This window comes from Seriola dumerili, unplaced genomic scaffold (genome assembly GCF_002260705.1).
Source record: "Seriola dumerili isolate Sdu_G_001 unplaced genomic scaffold, Sdu_1.0 BDQW01000169.1, whole genome shotgun sequence".
NCBI lineage: Eukaryota > Metazoa > Chordata > Actinopteri > Carangiformes > Carangidae > Seriola > Seriola dumerili.
The window spans coordinates 285,579-304,236 of record NW_019174424.1 but is presented as its reverse complement, the minus strand read 5'-3'; the positions used below and the strand labels follow the sequence as shown (position 1 = coordinate 304,236).

General features: G+C 40.7%; 1 protein-coding gene across 1 annotated transcript; it reads right to left on the bottom strand.

The window, feature by feature from the left end:
- Positions 1–74: 74 nt before the first annotated feature.
- On the bottom strand, positions 75–12,995 carry sgsm3 (small G protein signaling modulator 3). The gene is made up of 21 exons (XM_022752347.1): positions 12,859–12,995; positions 8,545–8,634; positions 8,175–8,260; positions 7,745–7,808; positions 7,091–7,302; positions 6,768–6,875; positions 6,132–6,275; positions 5,740–5,935; positions 5,413–5,558; positions 4,880–5,113; positions 4,532–4,714; positions 4,121–4,276; positions 3,944–3,998; positions 3,779–3,828; positions 3,519–3,671; positions 3,324–3,394; positions 3,000–3,048; positions 2,667–2,752; positions 2,367–2,489; positions 1,994–2,054; positions 75–1,349 (listed from the first exon to the last, which is right to left on the bottom strand). Exons 2-21 carry the CDS (start codon positions 8,549–8,551, stop codon positions 1,266–1,268), a joined length of 2,268 nt encoding a protein of 755 aa, XP_022608068.1. The 5' UTR covers positions 8,552–8,634; positions 12,859–12,995; the 3' UTR covers positions 75–1,265.
- Positions 12,996–18,658: the final 5,663 nt, after the last annotated feature.

Genomic DNA, 18,658 nt, shown 5'->3' with positions numbered 1-18,658 from the left:
TTTACACCTGCAAGATCCAATTAGCTTGCCAAGAATTACAACCAATGCAACAAAATTGTTCCTACTGTCTTCAGTAAGTACCCCAAAACTGACCAGCTAAAAATGCAACAAGTGAACATAAACTTTAGTTTGCTGTTTTATCACAAAATAATTCAGTTCTCTTAACATCAACCTTTCAAAGGCCACACTTGCAGTCTAGCATTGTCAAGCATGGTCCACAGTTTGAATTAGTAACAGAAATCCCTGTTTGCTGAAGTATGTGCAGTTTAAAGTTGGAAACTGAAAATTGGTAATGATTTAGTCCTGTGTTGAGTTGCTTTAGCTTGCAAGGATACATGTAGTTACAAATGACAGATGTGTTTACTTTATACACAAAAACATTACAAATTCTCTATATATATATTATTTATATTTATGTAACATTTAAAGTAGATTGTAACACAAAAAGTATTCATCTGCTTCATTTACACTATGTCATACAAGTGCAGACTACACACTACCACTGATAAGGTAGCACACACACCCATAGTCTGGTATCATAATTTGAAAAGGCTTTTCTTGGCGTGTGCAACATTAGTATTTGATGAAATATTTTGGGGAATTCGTGATAATGAGGTAAGCAGCATTCCTCTCAAAAATAAGTTATAACTCTACAGCTCAATGTTTAAGAATGTTCCATTTTGGTCTTAATTTTGAGAATTTACAGCATAATGTGGAATTTAGGACCATGTTAAAAGGCCCAGTGTTTGTGATCACCTGATGCTGCATTTAACATAGACACAACCAGTGAAAGAGAATGCACTAAATGCCTCACTCCTGCACAAAGCACAAAATCAGCTATAAAAAGCTGAACAGCCAGTGTAGTCAGTAGTGTGTTCCAGTCCAGTGTGTACAGACTTTTCTGTACTAGAAGAGTGTTTTACTTGTATAACTTCATATAGTTTTAAATAAGAAGTGAAACCTCCTATAGTGGGTCTGAATAAAAATAAAAGTATGCACCTTTATGCACACACGCTTCATCTCTTACAAACCAGTCGACCTTTATGGTGCCATAAGGGTTGCCTAGTCATCATCATTAGGATGTCACCATTGTGTAACGCTGAAAAGGTGATGCGACAGATAGGGTCTGTGAAGTAGTCACTAACTGTAGCAGACAATGGCGTCTAATATATGATTGACAGTCTGTAAGAAACAAGTGAAAAGACATCAACTATACACAAGACGCATAGGACGGGGTAGGATTCAGCTGTGTTTTTGTTGTGTGTCTAGCCGTCAATGTCCCAGCTGAAGAGGTGATGTTTCACCAACATGTCCTGCACTCCCTCTTTCAATGGTCTCTGCTCCTTTTCCTGGAAAAGAGAAATGTGGAAAGCTTTTACTTAAAGACAAACATGACACCACAGAGGGCAACTCCATTAAACTGGACCTCTTACCAAACACCAATCAGCAATTTTAGAGGAAAGCATTTTGTATTTGACAGCTTAAATTAAAAAATCTTGCTGACATCACTGACTGGGGTCTGGCCAGAGGTGATTTCAATATCCAACACACAGAGAGTTGTGCACTAATGTTTTTTTTCCCCTCTGATAACTACTGACACCAGCGCATCTATCACTTTGTTGAATGGCTCCACAAGCATGCAAAAGGACAGGCTCTATTCACTGACAGGAGATGATCTGATGAATGGTGAGGACAGACACTGGAGAGATGACTTGTTTGATAGGGTATCTTAAATCAGCAGCTTAATAAACTAGTATAACTAATGACTAGGCTATAGCATCTACAGTCTCATTCATGACATGTTACCTAGAGATCCCAACTAAAGAGGTGATGCTGAACCAGCACATCCATAACTTCTGCTTTCAGAATAGTGGATTTCTGAAACAGCATAAAGTCATAGCGTTTTTCTCCGCTGAATAATAAGTTGTCCTTGAATAGTAATACCTGCCTACTACTGCTCTATATAAAAGATATCCATCCATGTTTTGCTCACCTCTTTCTTGTCAGGTAGCTCGCAATCCTGGGAGAGACTGAAGGCAAACTTTGATAGGACCCTGAGGAGACAATAACAGACTGGTCATTATTTCTTTCAATGGTCAGATCATGTGTCTTGCTCTTAAAGCCCTTTTTAGACATTCACTGATATTTTCAAACTACTCAATAACGTGTGGTAAATGTGGAAAATAGTGGGTGGAGAAGACACAATACATTTCACATTGCTAGTCAGGATTAAGTCAGGAATCCAGTAGTGAGTTTCTAAGCACCTCATCCTATTTCATCATCTCTCATATGCTTGCTCTTGTTCTCCAAATCTGAGACAGCTAGAATCAAGAGAGACTGCAGTTTTATAGTTACGTAGTTCTTACCTGAGCTCACACTTGATCTGTACCCATCCAGGACTGCGAAGGAAAGACCAGGGATGATACCATTTCTCTACAACAGCCATGCTGGAGCACAACACCTCCATCCATAAGTGCAGCACCTGCTCACTGGAGGAACAGACACATGTTAAGAACCATGTGGGTGTGCATGTTATTCATCATTTGTAGATTTGCACATTTTAAGTTTGTACCATTTGACACTGTGTTCTGAGGGACGATGATGAGATCAGTTCTCTGTGTGTGTGTGTGTGTGTGCGTGTGCGTGTTTCGGTCTGGAAAACTCACTTGAGGCCGACGCAGACAAGAGACCTAAACTTGACATCCATCTGAGCATGCGCCGAGTCGTGGCTCATGTTGACTGACTGCACCGCCTGGAAGAGTCGACAGAGGGCGCTCATGCACTTCCTACTAACCTTCATTTTTTCAGGCTGAGTTTACAGACTTTACAGAGACTCATCCTCACCAGACAGACACTACCTTAAAACAAACATACTGGGACGAGTTTTTCATGTTCATAAAAAATAAATAACAAAAATATTCAACTTAATATTTACCTTTACATTGAGCTAGATAAAACTAACTTGCAGTTTTTTTTAAATATTTCTACTGATTACTCACTCTGTACAGCAGCTCCTCTGGTGTTAGTACTTTCCCATCCTCATCCAACCTAGTAAATACCACAGACAATGAGTTGTTATTTTATAATGTCACACTGTGCATGCAGACAAGGGTCAGTTCCCTATTTATGTTCTTAACAGACAGTATCTCAGTTCTTGTTTCCCCATCCTGTTGCAAATCAAAGTCAAGTACATCCCTGATCAGACCTGGAAGAGTTTGGATGCTCTAGTCTTCAAAACATGTGATATTTATTTTTTATGTAATTTTGCTTTAACAGATTACAATCTTTCACACCTATCCTAAATGTGAGTGTTTGTGTTCTACCTGTAGGTTTTACATAGCACCAGCCTTGAGTAGACAGAATTGAAGTCCCTCTCCACCTCTCTACTGGCTGCCTGAGAGAAAACCAGAAGACAAAAGATGATTTAACTGAAATTTATACAACAGTGGGCAATGTGATTCAATGTGGAATTAAAAAAAAAAAAAAAAAAAAAAAAAAAAAAAAAGAGACTCTCCTACCTCTTCTATGAATAACCAAGGGTGACAGGGCCCTCCCAGTATAGACGGTTTCTTGAGACCGTGCTGAAAGATGGCCTTTAGGGCTGGACACAGTGTGCCCCTGGCCAGGTCTGTCACTGCCTCTGTCACAGCGTCATCGCCTGCTAACGAGTACTGTGGAAAAAAAAGATAAAAACCACAAAATATCACATGGACTGAACACTGTAACAAACATCTGCTGGGCAAATCAAGTACAAGCTGAAAATTAACTGTTTCCTTACCTCTTTGCTTCTTTCGTCTAGGATCTCCACAAACTTTGCTGGAAACCAGCCTGTTATGAAGAGCCACAGAAAATTTGTCAAATAAGCTGCTAGACACAGAGTAAATAAAACTCCAATAGCCAGATGGTAACAGTGGGTGTTATACTGTAAGAGAAGTGCACACACCTCTGAGGCCATTAAGTTCTCCTACCCAACAGTGTTCATCCTTCTGTGAGATGATCTGCGGGAGAAAGATAAAAACACAGCAGGATAAGAACTGGAGATGAGGTGTTCTGAATAGTGTACATGACTGGAAACAACAAGTCGTGTTTTGTTTGTGTCTCTGTGCAAGTCGTGACTCACAGTGATGATGTCATTCTTTCGGAAGCCAAGTTCATCGTCATCGTGTCGCTCAAAGTCCAGCAAAGCCTTTGCCCGTCTCCGTCGGTTGCGGGATACGACAAGGAAATTTTCATGATCTCGCTGGTGGCTCTCCATGGAGTAGTCAGGAGTCAGGTCCTTAAGAGACAAGATGGGAGAACGCAGGTCAAAATGAAGTCAAAATTGATGAAAATGTTGAGTTAATAATAGGTATCTATAAAAATAGCTAGGATTTGATGGTATTACAATATTACATTTAGGACTAAACCATTTAGCCTGGCACGCCAGGAAATGGAGGAATGCCGCTCTTAATGCTTTTCTTATTTTGGTTGATTCACAGTCCACAACAGGACATAAAGCTCACTGTTCTTGTGCTGCAGTGTGTCAACTCACAGTACTGGAGTGACTTGGGTCCAAACAGTGGAAGTGTTCTGCAGTGCGGGCTATGGCCTCTCGCAGGGCAGCCACCAGCTCTGTCTGCTTAATGTTCTTGGACTTCAGAGCCTCTGCCTCATCCTCCCCAAACAGCAGGGAACTCAAGGTGGACTTCCTGCGCAGGGACTGTCTCCTCACCACCTGATCATACACAAACCAAAAAATAAGTTCTGTTTTTTACTACCTTTAATAAAAAGAATGGGCACGTACACCTCCTAATCTGTGTGATGTGTTTTTAGCACAGCTAGATACTACTTGTTTGTAATATTTTATGTTTTACCACCATTTGCAAAAACTACAACTGACCTTGTTGAGATTTGTGCTGAGTGCTGTGTTGTTTCCATTGTTGAGCTGAGCCTGTTCATTTAGGATATAAGCCAGGTGCTTGTGTCGGTGGGCCTCCAGACTCTCCTGGGACAGCGTCCCTGCTAGCCTCATAGCTTCCCCAAGAACTGCAGGCCCATCTCTCAGCTGGCTTGGCAAGTCCGACAGAGTATTAAAAATGGAAGCAGAGTTCTCTGATGATACAAGCTCCTCCTCCTGAAGAATGGGGGAGTAAATTTCACAAAGATTAATACTCAACATATGCAGTTTTCGTCTATAGTAGGTGTAGTTGTGAATAGCTGCCATGAGATTTCTAGCTGCAGTAGTGTAAAACAACTGTTGGTACTAATTGCTGTACTGTGCTGAAACAAAATGAAACCATCATCATCATCTTCCATGCAAGAAAATCAAACAAGTTATTAAGTGATTGAAACAATAAAATAAACTAACTCTGCAGCATCTCAGCACAATAAAATATTAACTATATCAGGGAGCACGTGGTATAGTGCAAATACCTTGATCTTGAGCATGCCCAGTGTGACCTGGAAGAGCACCAATGATCCTTGGTAGAAGAGGAGATCCCAGATCCTCAGGAGCAGACGGATGTCCACCACACTGGCAAATGATGTCAGGAACCAATGGAGTGTGATCAGCGACAGCTCTGGATGTGTAAAGGAGGAGGGGGTTACATACCGTATGCTATAGACTGTTTATACTCAGTCTACACAGCAGTTAGTCTTAGTTTCATATTAGTCTACCACAATTTGTCATTTCCATCTCACATTTTGCCCCTCTGACCCCATGCACCACACTTTCACATCTTTCCTAATACCCATCTTTACCTATGTCATGCTCCTGCAGAAGGCGGTCGAGGGCTGGCAGGTACTGAACAATGAGCTGGCGGAGAACCCTCTGGTCTGTTTGGACGCCCAGCAGAGTGGAGGAGAAGTAGGATGGAGGAAGGAGGTCTTCGATTAGGGCACACATCATCCATAGTACATCCTCCTCCTCAAGAAAGAGCAGCAGACAGGAAACCACCTGGGGAAAGAGACAGTGAAAGGGAAGCAGTGAAGATGGAAATAGTAAGAAGAAAGCCACAAGAAAGACCATAAGTAAATAGAATTTAAAAAGGTGTGTGTCTATTTATCTCTGTTTAGTAAGATAGCTGGTGTAGTGTTGTTTTTTTTCCCCCAATGGTGACATTAGGTTCTGTATGTACAGTAGGTGTTCTCACCATGCCAGTACCCTGACAGTACCCAATGTCTGGGTAGAGCCAGGCTAGGCCTCTCAGTACCCGCCTCAGCCTTGGCACTCCAACACTGGTCAAACTACTGAAACAAGCATTGGTTGGCATCGTCCGTAACAGGTCCTTCTCTATCTGAGGGACAGAAGTTAAAAACAACAAAAAAAAACAATCAAAAACATCTTAACTACAAAGACCATTAACTGACTGACTGGCATAACAAACTTAGACTTGATCACCTACTAAATCTGACTGTGCAGATGATTGCACAGTAGCTCTTGTGTTATTCTTCCATGAGAACGCACCATGGCAAATGTGTACCGTTTCATGTGACAGAGCCATCTTCAATGCACTGTGACATCATGTGCATACCTATACAGATCTGCAGTAGATTAACAGCTGCTTCATTCACGTGTTTTAGGGCTGTACAGGATTCATGGAATCAATTACAAAAGTGTGTAATACATAAACATGCCAGTGAAGATTCCTGATTCTTTGATGCCATTTAAGTAGTTTCCCATACTATTTAGAGATGTCTTTAAGAAGCACTATGCTTCAGTCCTGGGTAGGATAACCACAATGGGAATGTGTTTTGTTTACACATGTACATTTGGCTAGGGATTTTACCTGTTTCGCTGTAGTGGAGTCCTCATTGGAGCTGTTCTTGATGATTTCTCTGTAGGAGATCTCAGAAGTCCTCTTCTTCTGCAGAGCTCCAGACAGACGCATCCAAAGCTAGCAGACAGAACACCTTTCAAACTCTAAAGCTGGTTTTGTGTACTAAATAACTAAAAGATGTAAACACTCAAAGGCAACTGTAGCTCTCTAGTGGCTATAAGTGAGTAAGTAATGTAAATATGAATATTATATTATAAAGTATTTGAGCCCAAGGTGTACCACCTCTAGTCAGCTCCACAAATAGTTCATCACTACCGTGCAAGTCTACTTACCTGTGGCCTCATGCTGTGAGGTATGCCCCCTAGCACCAGTGAACGCAGACGCTCAGAGCGTGGAAGGACAGGATCAATGAGCTCCCAGGTCAGGTCACCCACTGTGTGGTTGTGGGTGAACTCCAGGTGGGCTTGCCAACGCAATCGCTGCTGGGGGTCTTCACGCTGGGGTGAACCTTCGCTGCCCAGCCAGGACCTGGGCTCCTCACCGTCTGAGTGACAAGAGAAGTGGATCAGAAGTTGGTATGTATAGGTGTTTGTCTTCTTTGTAATTATAATGCTAACATAGCTAAGCACCATGTGACCTTTTGAATTGAGGAGGCTGCAATATTGGTAAATGATAGCAAGTAGAACTGTATGTAACCAAGCATGATAGAGACACGAGGAAAGGAAGTCAGTAGGACAATCTCAAACTCTCTGGTGGGAGATACATACACTGCTCAATTATTACGTGTAAGTATTCATAAAATATTTCATCAATCAGTTGAATGCAGAAAATATACTGCTGCTGGACAAAATATTGGATCAGCAGAGAAACAGTGAAAGAGCAACTCAGTTAGTTGCAGTGTAACTCAGAGATCACATGCACTCGATTGAGGAAGTTTATCATTTTGGAAGAAAATTTATGTCTGTACATGTGAGTGAACACATTACCTTCAGTGTCCATTCTGAAGCCAAACTCATCATATTGGGGTTCAGGCTGTTCTGAGGAGTCTTTCTGTAGAGAAAAAAACAAAACAAATAACATTAATTTCATTAGTCCACATCTAGGTGCTGCTGAGGATGGCCGCAGCAGCTTTTCTACGAATCTTAAATGCCAGTTAGCAAAACAGACTAGATATCAGTATCACATGAGAACAAAGTTCCTAGGGCATTTTTATTTGTCTTTATACTCTGTCACACTATGCAGACGGGTCTTATTTTTCTGCTGTTTTGTTATTTAGAGTCGCCATGTTTTTTATGAGCTTCTATTTCTTGTTCCAAAATTCTCATATTCTTTTCAATCTCCATTTATTGTCATCAAAACAAAAGACATGATAAATGAAGATTTGCACATAAACAACGTATGAAGTCGCATCCTCACTTGATGGTACTTTGCCAAAATGTCCTGAGGCCACATGCTCGGGGTGAGAGCAGAGAATGGCCCACCAGGGGCTGGTGTGTAGGTGCCTAAAACAGAGAGAGAGATTAATGTATTGAAAAGCAAATATGACAGATCCTACAAGGGAATTTTGAGAATAACAAAGCTGGATAAAACCACAAATGAGTTATTAAAATACAGCCAGAGTAAAGAGGAATAACCCTAAAATAATAAATCAAATATTAAAGATTGGAGTTATGTCTGCAGTCCAAGGTTAGTGTGCATTTGCTGGTGACCTGAGACAAATTTACAGAGCAATCCTTTTCAAATTGAGAGCTTTTAGCATTTACGTTGAAAAAAGGCAAATCCATACCTGACATTTTGTTGGTAGTAGAGTGAATGGCTTCTATACACAGAGACCGCAGTCACTCTGGAGAAGGAAGGTCAGCAGATGGTACGCGCTCTGTAGAAAGCACAGAGGAAGAGTAAAGGTTGGTGGTTTCATTCCTGTCTCAATCTAAGAGACACTAAACTCCAAGTGTCCCTCTGGTGAGTTTGCTCCATGTGTGTGTATGTGTGAATGTGAGAAAAGCCAATGTCACTCTGAGAAATTAAGATCTTTAAACCTGCCTATCAATACCCTACACACACTAAGAAAACAACAAAAAAACAATGCAAATACCTTAACAATGAAGAGTCCAGACTTAGGTCCAATAATTCTGTAATACCAATGTTCACTTCTTCATAAATGAAGGGAGACACCAAGAGGTTCTACATAATTACAGTAAGGGAGAGAAGAAGATATACAGAGACAGAGAGAGAGAGAGAGAGAGAGAGAGAGAGACAGAGAGAGACAGAGAGACAGAGAGAGACAGAGAGACAGAGACAGAGACAGAGAGACAGAGAGAGAGAAAGAGAGAGACAGAGAGAGAGATTCTTGTGTCTCGTCTGGCCATATGACTGCTTCATTTACCAGAGGCTGATTCTCTCTTAATGCTGTGTGCGAGTCTGTTCACGCTCTATTTTTACATAGTGAAGGTCCTTGGGCAAAATTTAGTAAACAACTTTTTCTCAGCGGATTTAATGTCATGTTTTTGTTGGGAATGCTTACACATCACCACTTGGTAAACTCTTGAATATGACTGTAATATACAGAGGTCTTTTCCTGTACGCTAAAACCTATATTTCATCTCCTTTAAAGGCTAGTTTTAATGTTAGACAAACCCATGGCAAAATGTCTCTTTACAATTCCTATAGGTTAAGACAATATCAAGCAGTTCATTCCAACCATAACCAAGTAAACAATGAAGTGAAAACTGTTGAGGCAATGACCATGATCTCTTCTCTGCACAGCCATCCAGGGCCCTAAGAATTCTGGCTGTGGTTACGTCTCATAGAGAAGTTTATCTCATGTCAGTCTAACTGCCGCGACATGTTTATCTTTTCTCTCAATTTTCTTCTGTCTGCAAATATTCAGTTGGCATGACAGCTCTTCAACCTAACTGACAATAAACAAATCGACACAATTTCTAATCAGGCTATTGGCTTACAGGATGCACTCTTGGATGACTACAGAGTTGTACAGCTATGAACAATATGTGCTGCATATAAACACATGAAATCGGTAAGCCAGATCCAAAGAAAGCAGATCCAAAAAATACCCACAACAAAACATATTGCTGCCCAAATACATTTTGAATTCACACAGAGAGAGGAAGAGGGAGAGAAAGAGAGAGAGAGAGAGAGAGAGGATGCTAATAACATCACGACATCTTGCTGTCACATTCATAGTAAAAAGACTTCTACAACGATGGACCCATGGCAGTAAGATCTCGGTAGATTCCTGCAAAGGCTCTCGGTTTCTCCCAATCCATCTCGAACTCTAAAGCATTACAATAAAAACACATGTGAAACAGATGAGTGGGCACTTTGTAGAGGAAAATGGACAGTATAGCAGTGAGAGGGGACAGCATTTGGAATGTAAGCTGCTAATCCACACACACACACACACACACACACACACACACACACACACACACACACACACACACACACACACACAGGCAGACCACAACAGAATAACAGCCATAACCAAAATAGGCTCACCAGCATGCAAACACTCTGCCAAAATGATTCATTCCAGCAGCAGACTTGCGGCATCTGAAGAGGGATTTAGGACTTAAGAGAGATGAGAAATCAATTTGAGGTTTGGAGGATGGCCAAGTACTTTCAGGCTAGCTGTGTGAAGCTCAGGGGAGAACTGGGATTTTGAAGCTACTCCCTTACAAGAACACAAACAGTTTAATCACCTGCCAAGAAAACCAACATGACAGACCCCCCACCCCCCGCAAACTGTTGCACACACTGACAATCTAACTGCAAAGGAAGCCCCAAGTTAGATGTGAAATGATTAGGTTACTAATCAAGTTTAAGTAATATCCTCAGTTTGTCAAATATTAGGATGTGCTGTTTTGTCTTTGTGATACAGTAGTAAACTGGTTGTTTATGGATTTTCAGCTATTGGTATAAACTGAGAACATCACCATGACCTCTGTGAAATTGTGATCATGAACGTTCTATTTCCCGAGTCAAAGTATGATATGTTCCTTACAGCAAAGAATTATAAAATCTGATCATTTCAAACAAGTAGGTAGTTTAAAAATTCGATGGCAAGAAGTTAACCCTAACCCTGCGGCTGAAGTTAGTTGCAGAGTAAATAGGATCTCCCATCAACAACTTTATATTATGTCAAGAATAATAACTCATGAAATATGTGTGTATTTTTACCATACATACGCATATAAAAAATACTCCACTATCAAGGTCTTTGACATTTTATATGACAATATCAATATATATTCTGATAGTTAAATTTTATTTAAAAAAATAAAATAGAGAAAGTGTTTACTGATTTTTTTTTAACAATTGTAAAAATGTGTACATTATCACATTAATTAAAAAAAATATACATTATCACAATAGTGCCATGTCGACAACTCACAGGCATATAAGATCCTATATATTGTATATAAAAAAATAAAAATAAAAAAAAAACTTCATTCATTTCAGTTACTGTTACAAGCTTCATCAAAACACAATCTTTGACTACAATCTACTGCCAAGGATGAAACTCCCAGAAACACCATGAAGAAACCAAATCATGTCTGGTGACTAAACAGAAGACTTGGATGGGCCTATGACAGGGAGTCTTTCCATCTTATTCTGAACACAAGAAGATCTTTTCCATTGTTGAGGTGTGGCTGTGCTCACCTATGTTTGCTCACACAGGTCAACACCCTGCTGCAAGAAAAGCAAAGAGTAACATCCTGCTCTCCACTCAGGTCAAATTTTCTTTACATAACCCCACATCACAAATCACAAATAAGCCTCAAGGGGCTCAACAACCTGTACAGCATTACAACGCCCTCTGTCCTTAGACCCTCTACAGACAAAAAGTGTGTTTGTGCAAAGTACAAAGTAAAGAAAGTTCTCATTATATATTATTGATAGTAGAGTTTGTGTTGCCCTGTCAATTTGCCCACCCGACAGCCCCTCCATTTCCCAAACCCCTCCCACAGTTGTTCTTCCAGTAACCACAACAACTGTGAGTCAGTTTCCCCTCTTATCAAACTCGCATCCACCTACACAGCCATGAATATCGGAGAGTTACTGCCTCTTGCCCTGCCAATTTAACTTAGGCCGAATAATGACAGACAGTCTCTAGTTCTGTTTGGCAGACTGTATATATCTGTCACTCTCTCATTCACACACACAGCCACATGTCACATCTATCCATTCACAGCTTGGTTTACAAATAAAGACATGTGCCACTGCAGTGAACAGGAAAATCACTTCATAAAGAGCAAGGAAATAAGAAGATATTGGGAAAACCCCTCAAAATCCCCTGCTTTCCAGGGAGTTTTAGGAGATATAAACACCAGTCTACAGGGGAAAGGAGCTTATATACAACTTACAGATCTCTTGCAAAACTGAGCTGTCCACAGCACTAAAGCTTTATTCACAACGAGCCATAAGACATTCGGTCACATAGAGCAACAAGTGACTCAACTGGATTTGGTTGATTAGTGGTTAGAGAGCACACAACATAGCAGGATGTTAGGGTGTAACACGATGATATTTTTTACATATATAAATTGCAGCATTCATCCGCTTGGAAGGTGTCACCGTTAAAACTGTCAGTGCACCCAGATGGTGTGCATTAAAACTGATGTTGTGCACGGTATTGTACGCACGCATGATGAAGCAAAATATCACTTTGGGCGTTATTGTAGTATTCTGCATACTTGTATGTAAGTGTCTTTACACTGTGTCACCGATATCCTGTAGAAAACATAATGCTCAATTTAGCTAAATTAACGTTTCGTCAAACCTCAGCTGACGTCAGGTGCGGTAAAAAAAAGAAAAAGAAAAAAAAAAGACTACAATGAGCAACACCTAATTTTTCAATTTGCTCGACTGCATATGAATTTATTTACAAATGTTACTAAATAAAACGTGCAGTATAACCATAAGCTACGCCTACGAATGAGTAAAACTCCTAACATCCGTCTCAGAGATCAGTGTAATGCATTCACTGAGTTGTCAGCTGTTAGCCATACATGCTACCTTTAGCTTTTAGCTAACACTTACATACAACATTGTACAACGGCCTGCTCGCATGACTTACCGTGACATTATTATAGGGAAAGCACAAGGTTACGGTTTCTGGCGGACGTGTCTTCTGCTGTTTGAAACGGGAAAACACCATATGCTATGGCATCATTCCTCCCGTATTTGTGATTTCCCTGCGTTGTGCACCTGCTAGCGACGTATACCTCCGTCGTATTCTTACGCCCTTCAACGTTTTCCCTTGCCATCCTGAGAAGTAGTCCCACATCCCGGAACTACACTTCTCAGCCAACATATCCTTCCGCAGGGGAATAGATGACGTAGGCACACGACGTGTATTTGTTCCACTCATTCATTTTTCTCGTCCCTTTCCTCGTTCACTCCAGCACATACGTCAACAAGTCACGATTCAAAAACGTGGCCTACAAATCATAAAGTGAAATGCAATCGGCAACACGTGATCGTGGAAGTCTGAGCCCATGGGGATGTTTGTTGATGTTTATGTTGATGCTTGTATGTTTAACATTCTGGGTAATTGATTTTTTTTAAAAGGGTTGTCCCTAATAAACTGCCAGTGAGAGGAAAAAAACTACAGGTAAGCTGTGACACTTTGTTCTCCTGATCTTCAGCATTTGATGGAAAGGTTTTTATTATAAAGGTTCATGCTCTAATAAGATTAAAACGTATATAATTAGCCTATTAGTATCTGTTGGTAGGCCATTAAAAGTCTAAGTTTGTATAGGTAAACTACCCATACTAAATAACATTACTAAATCAAACAGGAAAGGTTTTTGAATATAATGACAAAAACAGAAGAGTCGTATTGTTTCAACATGGAATCTTTATTCATTTGGTTATTATGGGACAAACCTTGAACGTCTTGTAAAACTGTTTCCCTTATGATTGATGTTACAACATAATGCTTTTACATTCTTGCTCCACAAGATATCTCTAGTGCGGTGAAGCTTCCTGGCACACTCATTATAGTGCAGCCACTGAAAGAAAGACCTTACATTATACTGTGTGTTTCCTTTATTACAGCCCCCACAAGCCTCCATCTCCACACACACACACACCAACCCACACACTCACGCAGGCACACATTCAAACATAGACCTGTGATAAGTTATTATATTTGCAGATGTGTGCTCATATACTATAAACTGGCCTCAGGGGGCAGTGGCCTGTGTTATCTTACGTTAGTTAGTGGGAGTCAAGTTAAATGGGCTTTAGAACCAAATGATCTGCTATTCTCCTATTTCTGAGAAGATTCATGCGTGACAGGAGCTGGCGCTTTGATGCTGGAGCTGGAAATTTTGCACAGTGAGAGACTACATTTTAATTTCTTGTTCCAAAAAAAATTAGATTGTGTGTGTGTGTGTGTGTGTGTGTGTATGAAAACACACGTTGCATAGCCTCCTGACTGAGGATCCGATAATCCTTTAAAATGATAATCACTTTCTCTCAGTGTCTTTACCTTTTATATTAGTCCATCCTTCAGTTCCTGTATCCCTCCTTCATGTTTCCTGTGTTCTGGCTTCTTTTGCCACTGACACTCACACATACAGTGAAAAGTTAGTATGTTTCCTTCCCTTCTGCCTCTGCCTTCTGACACATGAGTATGATGCCACTCTGTTTCTAACCCTCTTGCATGCTCAGTTTGCTGCACCATGCCAGAGTGAGTCACATCATTAAAAATGCTGCAGCTTAAGCCGACCTTGCCCACAGCTTGCCGGCCAAATAGCCTTAAAATACTGCATCCACCCTAGATGTCACTGTGATGTGGGTGTGGCTCGGTCCCTCTCTGCCACCTCTCTCTCCCCCCTACTCCACCTGCTCTAGTGCTCATCTGTCTGGCTGTTTTCGTCATCTCTGATAGAATGATGTGCACTGTCAAACAAGCCCTGGATCGTACACTGCGGTTGCTATGACGTCAGACAGAGGCGGAGAGAGGCGGAGCGGGATGTCAGGGGAGAAATGAGGAGACAGAGATCGAGAAACACAGGGGGTGGGAGGATACATGGGAGAGGGAGGGGAGAGAAACAAAGCTGCGATAAGAGAAGCGTGAGTGAAAAAAAAAATACAGGAGGATGAGCAAGAGATTCAAGAGGGTGTGTGGCTGAGGCACAAGAAAAGGAAATGATTAAGGGCATAGGTAAGGTTAGGAATAAAGGGAAGGCAGAGGAGAGCAGAGAAAGCAGAGGTAGGAGAGATGAAGTGGGCTGATATATTGTTTATATGAAGCAACAGAAACCTCAGGCTCACAGCCTGGCTGTATAGGTGGATGGGTTTTTAGTCAGCTCAAAATCTTCTGCACACACACATACACATGCACAAATGTAACTGACATGTTCAATGGAAGGTGAAAGAGTTTATTGATCCAGATGAACCAGCAGGTTATATGAGAGAAGAGAAGAAACACAGAGAACCACTTGTTCACACTGGATCAATTTGCTGCAGTCTTGCAGTTTTGCTTCAGGACAGAAGATAGCGCTGTTGTATTACATCAGGTCTTATACAATTAACCATGCATGTGGGCCATATTTGAGGGGATTATTGTAAATGTAAATGTGTGTGTGTGGCCACATGTGCGCATGTGTGCAAGCATGTAGTGATGCTTATGTAAATGGGCTCGTGTGCCCACATGTATCAGTGCTGTTTCATGTGCAATCTTAATGTGTGTACATGCATGGATATTTCTCTTTATTATGTCATATGTATATATGTTTTTTCAGCATGCATAATGAAATCGCAATGGGCCACGAGTGTCTCTTATGTTCACATTCTAATATTTTCATGTGGACTAAGCTGAACTTGAAATAACTTGAAACCACTGAGCCGGAACATGATTAAGTGTAGATGTCTCCACAGTCATATCAGAAATGCATAGGGCACCCCTTAAGCAACTCGGAGTTCACAGGTTTATGTAACCTGAATGATGTGGCCTCGGCCTTTGGGATAATTTACATCATTTATGTATAAAAGGCCAGGATAGACTTCTCTCTCTCTCTCGGGCTGGATCATGGGGCTTTCACGCCGCTGTTCTCTCAGTCTCAGAGGACCACTCCTGTGATGAGGAGGATTGAAGGTAAAGGGCAGGGGCTCTTGGGCTACACATTACATTGACAAGTGATTTCTCTTGGGTGTTGTGGTGGGCGTGGCTGCTCTTTGTATTTATGACTCTGTTTTTTAAAATCTATATTGTACGCGTGGTGGAGCACGTGAGGCAAAGAAAAGGGAAGGAAAACACATTTCATATCTGTAATACCGATTTGATGAAAGAAAGAAAAAAAATCATCTACATGGCAGGAAGAAAAAAAAATATATTAAAAAAATCATGTTTCTTCTTTTCTGGGTCATGGGGAGGGTAAGGGGGAGAGGAAGAATGAAAGAGAGGGGAAGATGAATGACAGGAGTCTCATGTGTATCACGACATCTTTAATGCCTTACTTTTTTTTTTTTCCTTTTCTCCGTCTACAGCTTATTTGATTATTTATGGATGTCAGGTCATTTGGGAAATGATGCCCTGAGCAACCACAAGCACACACATACAAACCCATCCACACAGTCAGGGAGTTGATGTGATGTAAATGAGGTGAGTGTGATGATGGACACAAAGGTCGAGAGGTACAAACATACTGAATGTGTATAAAATACAGAGCCAGAGAGGAAAAGATTGTAATCATAAAGCCACAGCAGAATTTGCAGGTGTTATTTTCACGGCAGCATATAAAAGACACGCATTAATGCATCGCTGCAATAAAATCCTCATATTTCTACCTTGATAAAATGCTACAGGAAACCTAAGTCACCGTGTTATCACCATGGAAGGAAATCAGAATTCTGCAATACAGCATCTGTTGTATCACAGTAATTTGTAAAAGTTCCAAGTTATGTAACTAGTGCATCCAACAATTGTAACTATTCTTTGTAAAGCCATACAGTCATATATTATGGATTTCCTTCCTGTCATGAGTGGCTGTTTGTATAACAATTACGTCTCTTCATTGTGTTCATCTGCTGTAGTCATTTGTTGGGTGGGAGGCCGGCCATTATTTGTCTTAGAGATAGACACAGATGAATGGAGTTTGGAGCTACATAAATCCCTCTAACCTCTTCCCTCCCTTCTAGTATTAATGACCCTGAGTGTAATGCTTGTTAACCCTTGAACCCCTGGCTCTGTGTGTTACAGTGTCTTTGTGTGTGTGTGTGTATGTGTATGTGTGTGTGTGTGTGTGTGTGTGCCGGTCCAGATTAACTCACAGCTGACAGAGATGTCTAAAAATGGTGTGGATCACAGTCCATTATAAACTAGCAGATTAGTGTACACACTTTCAAATCTACGTCATGCCAATACTCCAGTTGTGTAGTATGGTAGCGAGAACTGCAGTGTAGCTGGGAGTATGAAGGCATAAATTACTTTAACCTAGCATTATATTTTCACTCACTTATTGTGCAAAGTAGTTTTGAATCATTGCAATAAACATGAGCAAATCATTGTCTACGAACCCCACAACACCCCTAACTCTCACCTTGAGAATCATTGTTTCTCAATAATTTTGAATTACAAGTTGTTATGGCTCATGCTGCTGATTATATTGATGTGAAATCAGACTATAATAAGAGCTCATGTTTGTGTTATTGGCTGAACTGGTTTTGTGATACAGGTTTCTAACAGAGGTTAATAACTACTGTATATTGGCTTCAGGGATTTCTCCTGCACACAGCCCATTCACATCCCCCCTGTAATATTGTCATTATGGGAAACTCAACATGGCGTCTGTCTCATAAGATAGATCATCACATTTGCATTTTTTCCGCAAACTTCGTAGTCAACTAAGCATTAGAGAAACACTGCAGCTGGAAGCGGCGGGGTTATGAGACAGAGTGCTTTACTATTGTTCATCTCATAAACTGCTGAGCTCCTGCTCTATGGTTTTTACCGCTGCTACACTCTGCCACAGTTATTGCCAACATTCTGCTTACATCCACGTAGGGATGGTCAGCTGCTGCGTCCGTGATAACGCTTCATAAAAAAAGAATGTCCACTTGACTTCAACACATTTCTGTTTGTTGAGCTTAAGTTACTAAGTATCAGCTCTTGTCTTCTGCCATACACCAGGTGGTCTGTGTAGTGTAGAACTGGAACACTATACAACATATACAACAAGCACTTTAAAACAAGTTTACTAGGGTTTGGTCCCAGTGAGCCTGTTTTATTTTTTTATTTTTTTTACATAATTCTGGAACAAATAAAAAAAAAAACTTGTTTGAAAAACTCTGATCTAACTGAAATGACAAAAGGCCTCTGCTCCTCTGTGGGCAGAAAAAGATGTGTGAGCTAATTGCATCATTTATTGAGATGGATTGAGATGGTTCTCACTGGAGCTTGTCTTTGTCTCTTCCATTAGTCTCTGTCAAGAAAGAAAAAAGGAAGGGCAAACAATATACTCAGGGGACAGTAAAGTTCTCAGAGAGAAAATAAGTGTGGAATATAGATCATGACTTATGGCTACACATCTGTCTGTGTATATGTATGTGTGTGTGTGTGTGTGTGTGTATGTGTGTGTGTGTGTGTGTGTGTGTGTGCACATCTATGTGGTCTACATCTGTCACTAAGTGCTGGCTAAGAGGATGAAAGAGCAGTGTGTCCTTGATCCGTATGCTGACTTATATCACAGCTATAATAATAATGGATACACACAGACACTGCATGGACAATAATGGCTGTAATCATACATTCAGTTTGTAAAGAGGGCGTGATATGAAGCTCTAATGGGTGAAAAGCAGAACGATTATGAAAATGTATGTGAAAGACAATCAGTCTATAAAGTTGTTAAAAGTTGAATTAGTTAAAG